General features: G+C 40.6%; 1 protein-coding gene across 1 annotated transcript in view; it reads left to right on the plus strand.

Moving 5' to 3' along the window:
• The first annotated feature begins 1,502 nt into the window (after positions 1-1,502).
• Zrsr2 (zinc finger CCCH-type, RNA binding motif and serine/arginine rich 2) overlaps positions 1,503-15,475 on the plus strand; it is a 26,924-nt gene continuing 12,951 nt past the window's right edge. The window contains 8 exon segments of the mRNA XM_008829745.3: positions 1,503-1,640; positions 1,790-1,860; positions 2,154-2,233; positions 4,617-4,698; positions 7,753-7,861; positions 8,846-8,932; positions 12,434-12,472; positions 13,056-13,174. Coding sequence (XP_008827967.1) covers positions 1,820-1,860; positions 2,154-2,233; positions 4,617-4,698; positions 7,753-7,861; positions 8,846-8,932; positions 12,434-12,472; positions 13,056-13,174 — 557 coding nt within the window. The 5' untranslated portion in view covers positions 1,503-1,640; positions 1,790-1,819.

Genomic DNA, 15,475 nt, shown 5'->3' on the forward strand with positions numbered 1-15,475 from the left:
CTCAGAGATCTGGCTGCTTCTCCTCCTGGACTACTAGGATTAAAGGTATGCACCATCACACCCAACCTTTCTTGTTACATTTCTTTTGGTTTCAGGTAGCTCCGGAGTGCTCAAACTCTCTAGGTAGCCAAGGATGACTTTGAACTCCTGATCCTCCTTCCTCAGCCTCCCAAGTACTAAGACTGTTGGGATTAGAGGTGTAAACCAACTCACCCTGCTAGTTTAATCTCTTAATCCTTTACAATGCAAAGTACAATTTACCTAGAACACAAACACCCCACAACAGACTAATAGCCTTTTCAGTATTTCCCCATGGCCTGTAAAAGAGTAAGCCACGACAAGGAATACTAGGCCATCATTCATGACATAAGGCCAGCTCATCTCTATCTCTTCCTTTCCTTCCTTCCTTCCCCCCTCCCTCCCTTCCTCACTGGTCTACATAGTAAGTTCCAGCTGGAGCTACAGGGAGACCCTGTTTCAAAAAGACCAAAAAGAAAAAAAAAAGGAGTAGGGAAGGAGAAAAAAATCCATTAGAAAAAATCCATTAAAAAATAGAAAGTACAATTTACCTCAAATACAAATTTGTTAAATTCCCCCTTCCCTCCCTCTCTCCCTCCCTCCCTTCCTTCCTCCCTTCCCTTTTTTGAGGCAGAATATCCCTGTAGCCCCAGCTGTCCTGGAACTTACTATGTAGACCAAGCTGGCCTCGATCTTATAGAGATTAACCTGCCTCTGCCTCCAGAGTGCTAGCATTAAAAGCATGCACCACTAATTAGGCCCTTCCTTCCTTCCTTCCTTCCTTCCTTCCTTCCTTCCTTCCTTCCTTCCTTCCTTCCTTCCTTCCTCCCTTCCTCCCTTCCTCTTTTTTTTCTTTTCTTTTCTTTTTTCCCCCCTTCTTTGGTCTTTTTGAGACAGGGTCTCCCTGCAGCCCCAGCTGTCCTGGAACTCACTATGTAGACCAGGCTGGCCTTGAACTCTCAGAGATCTGCCGGCCTCTGCCTCCCACGTGCTGGGATTAAAGGCGTGTGCTACCATGCCCACCCCTGTGTTTTTTGCACTAGATTTACACTTCCAGTTCTACTGATAAAATTCCCCTTGTTCCTGGCACATTCCGGTTTTCACCTCCTCCTATCTCTGTTAATACTGATTGCCCTTGAACTTTGTTCCTAGCTTTTCCTACCTAGGTAAATTAAAGTATCAACGGCATAAGTCTACCTCACCTTTGCCTGCACTGTATTATCTGTGTCGGACCGTGTCTGAGTCTCACTATGCAACTCCTGGGTGACAGACCTCATCTTTTTGCAACCCTGGGTGTCAGTGGGTTTGCGCACCCTGCGCCTGTAGTTGTGATTAAAGAGGAGGCGGGGTCTGACGCTCTGTCTGAGGTACCGATGGATGGAGCCGCGGAGTGGGGCGGAGCTTGGAGACTTCCTGGAGAAACTGGCCGGGGTTGTTAGGGGTGGAGCAAAGCTCCACCAACGAATTAAGTGTGAAGGGGGCGGGGCCCGGCTCTTAACTCCTTGAACCCCGGGCACCGCCTGATGCCGCCTGAGGAGAAAGCCGGTGCCACAGCGGCCCCAAGGCGCTGAGTAAGAAAAGATTGTGTCCTTGGCAGAGGAAAAGCAGCGCAGGCATCTTCGGTGAGCAGCTATTTTCTCTGGCCGGGGTGTCTGGCTGACTGTTTTCAGGAAGAAACCTCCCGCCTTTGGTTTTGGTTCTTCTGGGTGGTAGCTTGGCTTTCGCGTCAGCTTTCGTCACTGGTGATGTTGCTTCCGCTTCTTTGGGTCAGATCTCCGGAGGGTGGAGAGGCGGAGGCAATATGGCAGCGCCCAAGCCAGCTGTGTTCACCGAAAAACTGAGGTAAAGCACGGCTGGGGACGATGAACTCAGGGGGAAAAGGCCGCGGTGGCTTGGGGGCGGGGGACGTACGGGCTGCAGGAACAGAGGGGAGTCGGGCCTTAACCCACTTGTGGCCAGGATCCCTGGCTGTCTTGGGCATCCGTGGGCTTCTGGAGACAAGGAAGGGAGCATATGGAGAGCTGGGAGTACCTGCTCTCAGGTATGGAGGGACTGGATGTAAGAAGGAGGGATTCCAGCCTGCCGCATGCCCTGAGGGGCTGCTTTCACCCCGGTGTGCTTTTCCAATCTTCCAGCCACAAGAAGTACAGGGCTGCCCTGAAAAAGGAGAAAAGGAAGAAAAGGCGGCAGGAACTCGCTCGACTGAGAGATTCAGGTAAGTAGATTCCTTCCTTCTCATGTGTCCTGGAGATGACACTGCACCTTCTGTTCCCGTCCAAACTTTGAGACAAAGTCGCAAACAAGCTGGCCTAAACTTGTTTAGCAGCCAAGGATAGTTTTGAACGTCTGATCGTTTTGCCTCCATCTCCGCCGTGCTGGGATGACAGCCGGCCACCACAGTGCAGCGTTTACACACGGTACAGGGGATGGGACCCAGGATTTCATGCATTGCTAGGCAAACACTCCCCCAACTGAGGTACTGCCTCAGCCCGCATGAAATTGCTCCCACCACCCCTTGATTTGTGCAGCTAGCCACGATGCCATTTGGCGTTTACATGGAAGAACCCAACATTAATGTGTTAAACAGGTAGATTTATAAAATTAGCATTTTATAAAAGGATAAAGTAGCTACAAATACAGACTAGGGCATTGAAATTTCACAACAGTACTAGGTCATGATGCTTGCCAGCAGTACCCTCTAGACTGCTTATTAAATGATCGTAGATGACTGAAGGCCAGACACCATGGCCTCAATTTCAGGTAACCAGGATTCTTGAATCTTGAGAAACAGCTATAGAATTTTCATTTACTCTTGGATTTTCCAGTGATTATTTAGTAGCAGCACCTGGGGTATTTAGAAGGGAAGGAGCAGTGTCTTTACCAGCAACATGGATCAGTATCTCCCTTTTAGTATTTGAGAACTGGTCCACTAGAGGCCGAACACAATATCAGGGATGAAAAGGGAAACCACGGTAAACTGCTGTTATTGATCACAGGATCCTTTTCCTTTAAGATGGACTGTTACAATTCCTTCCAGTCAATTCATTTCTCTCCTTCCACATTTCTCTATTTTCTCTGATTTTTTAACTTTAAATTTAAGATTTGATTAGAAGATACCCAATTTTCTTCTATTGAAACCAGCTTACCATGGTTTTATTTTGAAAAATGTCCCAAAATTACAAAAAGCACAAAAAGTAAAAAAAGGACACTTAAATATTCATGAATGCTTTAGCTAAATTTGCCACGTTATTAACATTTGTGCTCACACTTTTCTCCCTCCCTCCCCCTCCTGCTCCCCATCTCTCCCTTGCTCTCATTCAAAGTTTTTTTTTTCCCTCTGGACCCTTTGAATAGAAATGGCAGATATCACGGCACTGCTTCTCTAAATCTTTGATCCTGCATCTCCCTTTTTGTTTTAAAGATTTATTTTTGTGTCTGTGAATGTGTCTGTCATGTGGGGGGTGGGCAGAGGCCAAAGGAGGGTGTTGGATCTTCTTGGAGCTTGGTGATGGAGTTAGAGGCAGTTGTAGGCTGTCTTACATGAGACCTGGGAACCGAACTCGGGTCCTCTGGAAGTGCAGCAAGTGCTTTTAACTGCTGAGCCATCTTTCCAACCCCTAGCCCACATCTTTTCAAAATAAGGATGTTCTCCCGCAGAACCATAGTATCAAATTTGTACTCATATAAAACAGACAGTAATGCAGTGGTGTGAAGGCAGGGCATATAGAATCTTTCTCATACTATCATTGTTTTGAAATACTTAAGCCAGTTATCTTGTGGAATACCTTGCATTCTGAACTAGTCTATCTTCTCATGATTAGATTTACTGTAGAAATAATCTTTATAGCAAAATGCTGCAGAGTAGAGGTAAACTTCATAGTGTATATATCACAAAGCCTGCTATGTCAAGTTGTTCCACTCCTGGTGAAGAGATCACTGCATTGTAAGGAAGGGCATGTTTTCCTTATTTGTGATTAAACTTCATCTATGTGGGTAGCATTTTGTGATGTTGATGGTATAAATATGCAATTTCCCACAAGTTGTCTTCCAGTATTTTTTATATCGCCATCTAAGTTTTTACAGTGGGAGTTATAAAAATAATGATTTTTCTACCTTAGTTTCTTTGGTTTTTGAAGCAGGGTCTCATGTAGCCCAGGCTGGCCTCAAACTTGTTCTGTAGCCTAGGATGACGGTGAACTTCTGATCTCCTGCCTCCAGCTCCTGAGTGCAGGTATTACAGGCGTGGGTCACCAGAAGTGGGTGGGTTTGTACCCTCAGTTTTTCCCCATGTTTCAGTTGCCATTTTCCTCTAGAAATGATGTTCTTCTCACATGGACACCCTTTTTTCAAGTATTGTTATGGAACCACTGGGCTTTTTTGTTTGTTCGTTTGTTTGTTTAATGTCTTATCCACTACTTTTATTCTTTTGTTGATGGTTACATTGTACCAATATGGGTGACTGGAGCCTGTCAATTATTTGAAGTTTTAGATTTTTACCGTAATTGTAAAGATTAAAAGGTTTTATGTATTTTTCTCTGAACTATTATTGACTGAGGATTTGTAATACTGGGTTTAATAAAAAATTTGAATTTCTCCAGGAGTGTCACAGAAAGAGGAAGAGGAAGACACGCTTTTTGAAGAAAAGCAATTAAAAGAAGAACTACAATTGGAGAAAGAAAGGTCAGCATGTATCGAAGCATTTAAATTTTATCAGCCTTGACAACTAGTATAGATGTTTTTTATGAACTATTATACAAAATGGGTCTTAAAAGCTGGATGTGGTGGCACATGCTTTTATTCCTAGCATTTTAATCCCAGCACTCAGGATCTCTCTGTGAGATCAAGGCCATCCTGGTCTGCATAGCAAGTTCCAGGTCTGGTGGGGCTACAGGGAGACCCTGTGTCAAAAAGACCATAAAAATTAAATAAAATTAAGTGTAGTTAGGAGAAGGGATCTAAATGCCATCAAAGTATATTGTATGAAAAATCATAAAAATTTTTTAAAAAAATAAAATTTAAAATTTCCAGTTGATAGGCTAAAATTAGATGTCAACTTTTTTGGGGGGTCGGGGGAGTCTTTTTGAGACAGGGTCTCCCTGTAGCCCCAGCTGGCCTGGAACTCACCATGTAGACCAGGCTGACCTTGAACTCACAGAGATCCACCTGCCTCTGCTTTCCAAGTGCTGGGATTAAAGGCATGTGCCACCACGCCCAGCAACCTTTTTTTTTTTTTTTAACAATATGTCTTATAAGTGGTATTGTTATTTAAGAATATTAATCCTTTGTTGTATATAGGATATATTTTTCTTTTTATCATCACACCTAATTTGGTTTATGCCATTATGTACTGTGATTTGATTTTCTTTTTTTCTCTTTTTGGCGTTTTGAGACAGTCTAACTATGTAGCCAAGGGCAGTCTTGAACTTGAGATCCTCTTGCTTCAGCCTCCTGCGTGTTCACCAGACCTGGCTATGATTTGATTTTCATGTCATCAACTTATGATATCTGGTCCTGTTGCCTAACTTTGAAAGGTTTCTCTCTAGGGCTGGTCCATGGGATGGTTTTATTCAGGGTGAGTTTTTCCTCCTCAGTTAATACTCCTGGAAACTCCGTCACAGACATGACCAGAGGAGTGTCTCCTAGGTGATTCCAAATCTAGTCAGGTTGACCCTGAAGATTAGCTATCACATAACCCCTTTTAAATGAGAAGCTTTTGATATTGGATATCGAGATGTACCCATTTAAGGTAATATTACCTTTGTGTTTTGATCTGTTTTTTTTTTAAATTTTTTTGAGACAGAGTCTTGCTATGTAAGAACTTCTTTTTTAAGTATTTTACTTATTACTTTTATTTTATGTGTATGAGTATATTGCACCCATGTTGTACAGTACCCAAGGAGGTCAGAAGAGGGCATTGGATCACCTGGAACTGGAGTTACAGACAGTTGTTAGCCACCATGTGTGTGCTGAGAATCGAACCTGGGTCCTCTGCAAGAGGACCTCTTAACCACTGAGCCATCTTTCCCACCCTAGTTGCCTAGAACTTGTAATCTTCCTGTCTCAGCCTTCTAATTGCTGGGAGTCTTGGCATGTACCACATGACTATTCTATACATTTCAAAAGTCAATTTTGTAAATGTGGCTCTATAAAAACCTGTCATCTTTCTCCATAAACTTTGGACTCCTATTCAGTGTAATTAAGGGACTCTTCCTGATTTGCCCTCAAACATCTAAACTGCTGGGGGGGATGGGTTATGTTTTGAGCAATTCTTTTTTTTAATGTGCATAATTTTTTTATTGTTTGAGAATTTTATACATGTACATACTGTGTTTTAATCTAAGTAACCCCCATTTCCTTCCCTCCAGATCCTCCCCTATCCCCCACACCGCCACTTTCCCTCCCAACCTCATGTGTCCTTTTTTTTCCTTTTTTTTTAACAGAGCATGGGGTGGGGGTTTATTTACAGAGGAGTGCCCCCCCACCCATTTACGGCTGCACTGGAAAGTCCACACTGAGCAATTCTTTAGAATGAAAGTTTTAAGGGAGTTAGAAAGATGACTTAGCTGTTAGGAGTATTTGGCTTTTAACTGGATATCCTCCTGTCTCAGCTAAGATTATAGACATGAGTCACCATGCCTGGCAGCTTTACTTTTAAAACTAAACCAATTATAAGAAGTAATATCATTGGGAAAATAATGTATAGACTAGGAACAATAATGCTATCTGAGTGTGAAAGTGAAGTATTGCTTTAATATATTTGCCTAAAGAGAAAGTCATTGTCATTTTCTTACATAAAGATGTCACAGCCATATGTGGTGGTTATGAAATGTAGAAGTAGTAATTGTAACTTACTATATCTTGGAGGATAGTTGTTTTTCCCATCCTCACTTCATTGCTTTATAGAAAATATCTTTTGGGGCCAGAGAGATGGCTCAGCAGTTAAGAGCACTCGCTGTGCTTGCAGAAGACCTGGGTTCAGTTCCCAGCACTCACATAACTGCTAACGACCACCCATCATTCCAGTTCCAGAGGATCTGACACTCTTCTGGCCTCTGGGCATTGCATGCACGGGTACATTCACATACATGCAGTCTAAGCATTCGTACCTATATAAATTTTTTTTCAAAATATCTTTTATGATTTATTTATTTATGATTTATTTATTTATTTATTTATTTATTTATTTATTTATTTATTTATTTTTATTTATTTATTTATTTATTTATTTATTTATTTATTTATTTATTTATTATTTGCCTTTTTTGAGACAGGGTCTCCCTATAGTCACAGCTGGCCTGGATTCACTATGGAGACCAGGCTGGCTTTGAACACACAGAGATCCACCTGCCTCTGCCTCACAAGTATTGGGATTAAAGGCATGTGTCACCACACCTGGCTTGATATTTTTATTTTTATTTTATTGTATGTGTATGAGTATATTGCCTGCATGCATGTAAGTGTACCCATGTTGTGCAATGCCCACAGAGAACAGAAGAGGGTGGCAGATCCCCTACAACTGGAGTTATGGATGGTTGTTAGCCACCATGTGGGTGCTGGGAACTGAACCCTAGTCCTCTGCAAGAGCAGACAGTACTCTTAACCACGGAGCTATCTCTTCAACTCCCTTTTTGTGATATTTTAGTCATTCCCCACACATGTCATGTTTTTGTTACCTTGCATAAGTTCTAGATTAAGTCCCACTTCTTTTTACTGACTGCGTTATGATAATAACAGACAATTATTACATGAAGAGTGGTTACTGAGGGAACAGAAGGCACAAGAAGAATTCAGAGCAAAGAAGAAAAAAGAAGAGGCAGCTAGAAAACGGAGGGAAGAGGAAGAGGTAGAGTATTAAATAACCAGATAACTAATTCAGTAGTTAACTGAAATAACATCATTAAGAGCTCTTTGTCTTGGGGGGCTGGAGAGATGGCACTTGCTGTGTGGCCATGAGAACTGGACTTTGGATACCAGCACCCGTGTAACAAGTTGGCCACCCTAAACACTCTTAACCCTAGGTGCGAGGAATCACACCCTCTCCTCTGACTTTCTTTTAAAACCCATTTTTTTTTTTTAATTTTATGTGTATGAGTGTATTGCCTGCATGTGTGTAAGTTCACCTTTGTGCAATGCCCAGGGAAGTCAGAAGAGGATGTTGGATTCCCCTGGAGCTGGAATTATGGACAGTTTTCTGCCACCATGTGGCTAGGAATCGAAGCTAGGCCCTCTGCAAGAGCAGTCAGTGCTTTAACCACTGAGCTATCTCTCCAGTTCCTCCTCTGGCCTTTTCATGTTACCCTTACATCCGTGTACACATATAGTCCCCCAGACACACACACACACACACATGCACGCATGTACACACGCACGCACACACAAATAAATAAATATGTCTTCTTTTAGTGATACAGCTCTTACTTGGCATATGCAAGGCCCTGGGTTCTATCTCCAGCATTGTGTAAACAAAAGAGAGGGTTACATATGTTGACTTAGAAAAATGATATTAGGGGCTAGAGAGGTGGCTCAGCAATTAAGAACACTGGCCACTGGCTGCTCTTGCAGAGGACCCAGGTTTGGTTCCCAGCACCCACATGACAACCATCAATAACTCCAGTTCCAGAGGATCTGATTCCCTCTTCTGGCATTGCTGGACACAGTTTGGTTATATACACACAGGCAAAAAACTCATACACATAAAAATAAATAAATTTAGAAAATGGATATCTTTTACCAGTCACCAGTTTCTAAAGCTTTTCAATGATTCTTTATGCTGTTTTTCTTAGAAATGTATCTGAAAAAATAACTTTTTCTTGTTTTTTCCTTAAAGAGAAAGTTAAAGGAAGAATGGGAAGAACAACAGAGAAAAGAGAGAGAGGAGGAAGAGCAGAAACTGCAGGAGAAGAGAGAGCGAGAGGTGACTTCAGTCATAGGAGGCTAGATCTCTGCATATCTCCTTAGTGTGCACGTGTGCGTGGAAAGTGTGCACAAAATCAGCAGTGGGCATGTCAGGGCTTGGGCTTGTTTTTATATTTTGATACTGCTTCATTCATTTGGAAGGAGTCAGTTTTAGTAGAAATACACTGGGTTAGTTTCCTCAGGCTGCTCTTTTTTGGGTCTGTGCAGTGGCAGATTCCTCAAATTAAGATTTTCTTCAGCTTTACCCAAGTTACCCTTTATGTCAGGGATCGGTAAACATTTTCTTTAAAGAGCTGGATAGTAAGTGTTTTAGGCTTTGATGCCCATGTGGCCTCTGTGCACATTCAGCACTACCAGTGTACCCTAAAGCAGACATAGATAGTAAATGAATGGGTGTGGCTATGTTCCAATGAAACCTTTCTGTAAGAACAGGCAGCTTCCCTGCTTTACACTCTGTACCACTCTGTAGCAAGGGATGCTTTTCTGTGCCTCTGTTGTACGTGTGTTGACTTCTTAACAGAAGAATAGTACCTTGCACTCATTGAGCTGATGAGAGCTTTAATAGCTTAAGATAACTCAGCAAGAATTAATTTCTTTCACAAATTCAGGATCTCAGATAGTAAGGAAATAAGAAATATTTTTTTTTATTAAATTCTGACTTCCTGTCTAACTTTTGATAGAAAAGCAAATGTCAGTTTGTTATTGAAAATATTCTAGCAGATATTCTCTTGAGAAACCTGTGCCCATTCTTGAACATGTACTACTGTCCTCTGTCAAATGTTTCTTTCCCTATCTCTTAATGCTTATCCTGAAGTCTATGTTAAAACCTTAATAATCTCCAGTTTTGCTTTTGAAAAAAGAAATTCTGTAACGTGTATGTATATCTCATCTATATTTTCTAGTATTCTTTTTTAAAGATTGGTTTACTTTGCTGCTGTTTCCTAACAATGTATATATTTCAGTGATAATACTGCTCATCTTTTCTTGTCTGGTTCATGAAGATGTATTTTTTTTCCTTAAGATTGCTAAATTTGAATAGCATAAAATTCTATAGTTAATCACCTTATGATGAGGAGAGATGTATGTGTTTACATCCTAGTCATGGTAGGGTTGGAACAGCCCCCATAATCTTTATTTTTTTGTGTCTTCAGGAAGCAGTTCCAATTCAGATTTTTGACACTCCTGTTAAAGCACTGCTTTCCAAATGAGGCAGACATTCAGATGAAGGTTTTAGGGACACAGTTGTTTGGAGCTTGTCATGCTTTATAGAGATCAGTCAGTTCCTATTTTAACAGTAGAATGTTCTTCAGCTTTCAGGGATCACATAGAAGATTTCTTTTCAGTGTTTTTAAAGGGAGTCTGGTGGGACGTTAAGAAGAATGGGGCTAGGCTGGGCGTGGTGATGCACGCCTTTAATCCCAGCACTCAGAAGGCAGAAGCAGGCGGATCTCTGTGAGTTCCAGGCCAGCCTGGTCTACATAGTGAGTTCCAGGACAGCTGGGGCTACAGGGAGACCCTGTCTCAAAAAGACCAAAAAAAAAAAAAAAAAAAAAAGGAAGAAGAAGAAGGAGGAGGAGGAGGAGGAGGGGTTAAATGAAATGAATTGTGAGCATATTTAAAGGAATATCTGATGTATGTTTTTGCTACATGCTTGACACTTCTCTGGTAGACAGAGACAGAGCAGTGAAAGCACACAGTTCCTTCTCTCCTTGAGTGATTTTTCTAGATAGGTTGGTCAGAGGTAAGTTAGCAAAACAGATCATTTAAAACACACTGAGATAATGCTAATGCTTTAAAGAAATAAAGGAGGAAGGAAGGGGTGATAGAATAATGGGGGTAAAGGAATACTTATTAAATTGTGCAGTCCTGGAAATCTCTGAGGAAGTGATGTTTGAGCTCATAGCTGAGTGTAGAGATCTTGGGGAGAAGAGGCCTGGGGGTGGATAGAAGAACAGACGGTCTGAAACCTGGAGACTCTGGGAAGATGGGACTGGAGCCTGGGAGGAGGTCAGGAGGGTTGGAAGGGGCAGATCATGCAGGGGCTCTTGGATTTAAAGGAGTTTGATTGCATGGCAAGTGTAATGGGAAGATGTAGAAGAGCTTTAAGCAAGGAGTGATTTTTTTTATCCTGTTCATATTGTTACCTCCAACAGAGTATCCTAACTTTTGTGGAAAGAATGGGCAAGAGATAAAATAGCATGAGCAGCTAGTTGCACTCTAGATAGGAGATAATGGTTTGGATGAGGGTAGTGCATCAAACAGATAAGTACTCAGATTTGGGAGTGTTGCAGGCAGAGTTAACAGGACTCTAATTAGTGAAGTGAATGAGAGGGAGAAGGAAAGGGAAGGGAACTCAGGTCATATTTTTAGGGTTTTTTTTTCTTAACTAATGGACAAATGGTAGCATTATTTACTGAGAGGATATTTAGGACGGTAATGGAGATGAGTGGGAGAGGAGAACAAGAGTTCTGTTTTGGGGGTGAGGTATAACTTAGTGGTAAAGGTGCATGCTAAGCACAAGTAAGGCCTTGAGTTAGATCTCTAACATCCCCAAAAAACCAAAACCAAAGAACCCTGTGTTTTGATCATGTTAAATTGATGCGACTCTAAGTTGCCAGGTCCAGTAGACTTAGCAACTAAGCAGCTTGACACAAGTTGTATGTATTGCTCTGAGGAGCTAAGGAAGAGAAATCTATAGAACTTGTCTTCAAATGTGTTTAGAAACAATTAGAAACTCCAACCTTATCAGAGGAAGTATTGACAATGGAGGGCTACTTGGGGGGAGAGTCAGTCTCTTTTAAGGGTGAGACTCTTGGTACGTTAACCACCCTTCAGTGGATGGACACACACTGAAGGACATTTGGGGACACAAATTAGACTCTATATACATATATTTATTTTATATATATTATATATGAGTACATTAACTTGGGTAGGAAGTAGTACGGAGAGTTTCAGATAGGGGAAGGATCTAAATATTAAAATATAATGTGTGAAAATTGCAAAAATTCAATAAAAAGGGGAAAACAAAATAGCTAGTTAGATACAAATTAACTGCTACCTTGCAAGACTTCCTTTATCTTCTTAAAGGTTCAAAATTTCTTCTAAATTCTAACTACTCTTCATCATGTCATAGTTTTGTTTTTCTTCAGTATTTGTGTTCAGTGTTTATGTTGTTTAACTTTTTAAATAATAGTCTTTGCTACCTTAAAAGAGACACCATGGTATTTATGCACTAATATATTAAATATTACTGTTACTGATGCTATTATAAGTATTTTGCAATGTGAACTATTCAAATTTTGTATTTGAATAAAAATTCTAAGCTATATATCTTTTGAAAGATTTTTAGAAGATACATGCTTAGAAAGGAAATCAGAACCTGAAGCCTTTCGTATGCGCACGTGTGTTAATTGTTATACATGAGATTCTTAACTAGAGAAACCAGATATATCTGACATCCAAGTTTTCACTAGCCCTGTGTTTGCACCACTTATAGGAAGCTGTGCAGAAGATGCTGGATCGGGCTGAAAATGAGGTATTTTTCAAAATCTTTGATTAAGAATTTGGGATAGGTGGAGGTTACTGCATGCTCCTGTAATCCTAGCCCTGGGGAGGCTGAGGCAGGAGAATCACCACAAGTTTGAGGCCAGCCTGGGTACATAGACAGACCCTTTCTTAAAAAAAAAGAATAGTCTGATTAATGAACAGAAACAAATGATATTGAATCAACCCATGGACTGTATTTGTATAGAGTCCTTAAAATGTTTGAAAGCAACATCTCATACTCCTGGTCCCAAATGGTTTCTGTATTTATCTTGATTCAGAATAACCTGTACTTTTGGTGGCTCCTTACATTCTTGGACGCTTTTCAGCACTAATAGAGAGAAAGAAAACTTTGGTCACTGCCTCTAGTAACGTTAGTGACCCTGGATCAAGGAAAATGACTTGGAGCCCAGAGAGAATTAATTACAGCTCACATCTCTGAACTATTGCTTATAAATTCCTGATTCCTTATTGTAAGTTAAGTGTACATGTCCTTATTATGAAACTATTTGGGGAAACGTTTATCTTTCATGGATTTTTTATGCTGCCAGTTAAGTCATGGTTATTTTTAACAGTTGGAAAATGGTGGCCCCTGGCAGAACCCAGAACCTCCCATGGATGTAAGAGTACTGGAAAAAGATCGAGCCAATTGTCCATTCTACAGTAAAACGGGAGCTTGCAGATTTGGAGATAGGTAACTAATTTTGCTTCATATCAGAATGAGACATTGAGTTCTCCTTTCAGAAGAGGCGTAGGTGTCTGAAATGTTCTCCATCAGGTATGTGCTATTTTCTTGCCCTGCTCCCTAGATGGGCTTAGCTGAGTGCTTGTATTCCATGTTCTGTATCCTTAGGAAGACCTTTTGCTTGTTGGTCTCTTCCATGCAAGCATGAGTCCTGGGGAGGACAACATGGATGGGGGCAATAACATGTTTGAAGTGATTGCAGTAGCCAGAAATATCTTCTCGGGGGTAAACAATGTGCCCCAAATAGCCTTTTTCCAGTGTGGCATGCATACGAGGACATTTATGCAAGACAGGATCTTAGCAAGATTAATTCGCTTCGGTTGGTCAGTATGCTCAGACGCGGGAGTAGACTCCTAGGTTCAAAAACTGGCTTTCGTGGCTAGTGGGAAAGTTACATAAACTCTCTATATCTTAGTTCCTTCATCTATGAACTGGAAATGAAACATAATATTACCCTTTTGAGGGGACTGTGAGACTGGAATGTACATGGCTTATTACTTTCATCGTTCATTATTATTTTTAAAATATTTTATTTATTATCTCTATTTTATGGGTCTGAGTATACTGCCTTGCATGTATGTAAGTGCACCCATATCGTGCAAAGCCCATGGAGGTCAGAAAAGGGCATCAGATCCCCTGGAACTAGAGTTTTGGATGGTTGTTAGCCACCATGTGGGTTCTAGGAACTGAACCTGGGTCCTCTGTAAGAGCAGCCAGTGTTCTTAACCACTGAGCCATCTCTCCAGCCCCCTCATTATTATTTTTTAACATGCATTTAGAACATGTGTATTTTTATTTTATGTGTATGAGTGTTTTGCCTGCATGTATGTACGTGTACCCATGTTGTGCAATGCTTATGGAGGTCAGAAAAGGGCATCAGATCCCCTGGAACTAGAGTTTTGGATGGTTGTTAGCCACCATGTGGGTTCTAGGAATTGAACCTGGGTCCTCTGTAAGAGCAGCCAGTGTTCTTAACCACTGAGCCATCTCTCCAGCCCCCTCATTATTATTTTTTAACATGCATTTAGAACATGTGTATTTTTATTTTATGTGTATGAGTGTTTTGCCTGCATGTATGTACGTGTACCCATGTTGTGCAATGCTTATGGAGGCCAGAAAAGGGCATCAGATCCCCTGGAACTTGATTTACAGATGGCTGTGAGCCACCATGTGGGTTTTGGGAACCGAACTCAGGTTCTTTGCAAGAGCAGCCAGTGCTCTTAACTGCTGAGCCATCTCCACCTTGTTCGTTATTTTTGTTGTTACTATTGCTATTGTTCTCTGAGATAGCCTTGTTCCCTGACCTCCCACATGAGAGAATAAGGACAGTGGAAACCTAGTGTTAATCTCTAAAGTCATTTAGTAAATATTTGAATACCTGCGATATACCAGGTAATGGTGACATTGTATAGTTTGGCTTATTTATGTATGAAGAATAATTCCTAATGGTAAGCACTACCATTATGTAATGTATGTGGCAAAATCTAATTACTATGTACTCATTCTGTGGAAGGGAAGGTATAATCTGAATCTTAATGTCTTATTATTCCTAAAAAGGGACAGGAATTGGAAGATTTTGCATATTTAATAAGAAACTCTCTGTGAGTTCAAGGCCAGTCTTGTCTATATAGCAAGTTTCAGGCCAGCTGGGGCTACAGGGAGACCCTGTCTCAAAAAGACAAAAATAATAATAATAATAATAAAAGAACCTTTATGGTTTTTTTTCCTTCTTTGAAAATTGGAGCTTTCTCTATCTTTTAATTATTTTATTCTTTTTTTAAACTATAAATAGAATTTTATTCTCTACTCACTTTTGTAGTATAAAGTTTTTTTTAATTATTTAATAACCACATACTTAGAAGAAGCATTTCATTACAACAGCATTGACATATTCAATAACAATTTTCTGAGCTAAGATGCATCTCTTTCAAAATTGTCTGTAAATTTTTAGGTTCAGAGTTGAATTAATTACAGTTACACAATATTGAACTCAGTATAAACCCTATAAGACGTAAAATTGAATGAGGTTTTAATCTTTAAGAAGGATCTCCATTTCATTTTAAAATATACTGTACCATACAAAAAAACCCTCATTTTTAATGCTACTAATGCTTAGATGTTCGCACATGTGTCTCTAATCTCTATGTATATGATTATTACTAGTCACAGTTGGTTACACATGGATCCTTGGCACCTGAGCATGGATATAAAGTCATCAGGTAGATTTCAATGGTAATGTTTTTCACCTCT

Source organism: Nannospalax galili, unplaced genomic scaffold (assembly GCF_000622305.1).
Source record: "Nannospalax galili isolate Female #2095 unplaced genomic scaffold, S.galili_v1.0 scaffold2371, whole genome shotgun sequence".
NCBI lineage: Eukaryota > Metazoa > Chordata > Mammalia > Rodentia > Spalacidae > Nannospalax > Nannospalax galili.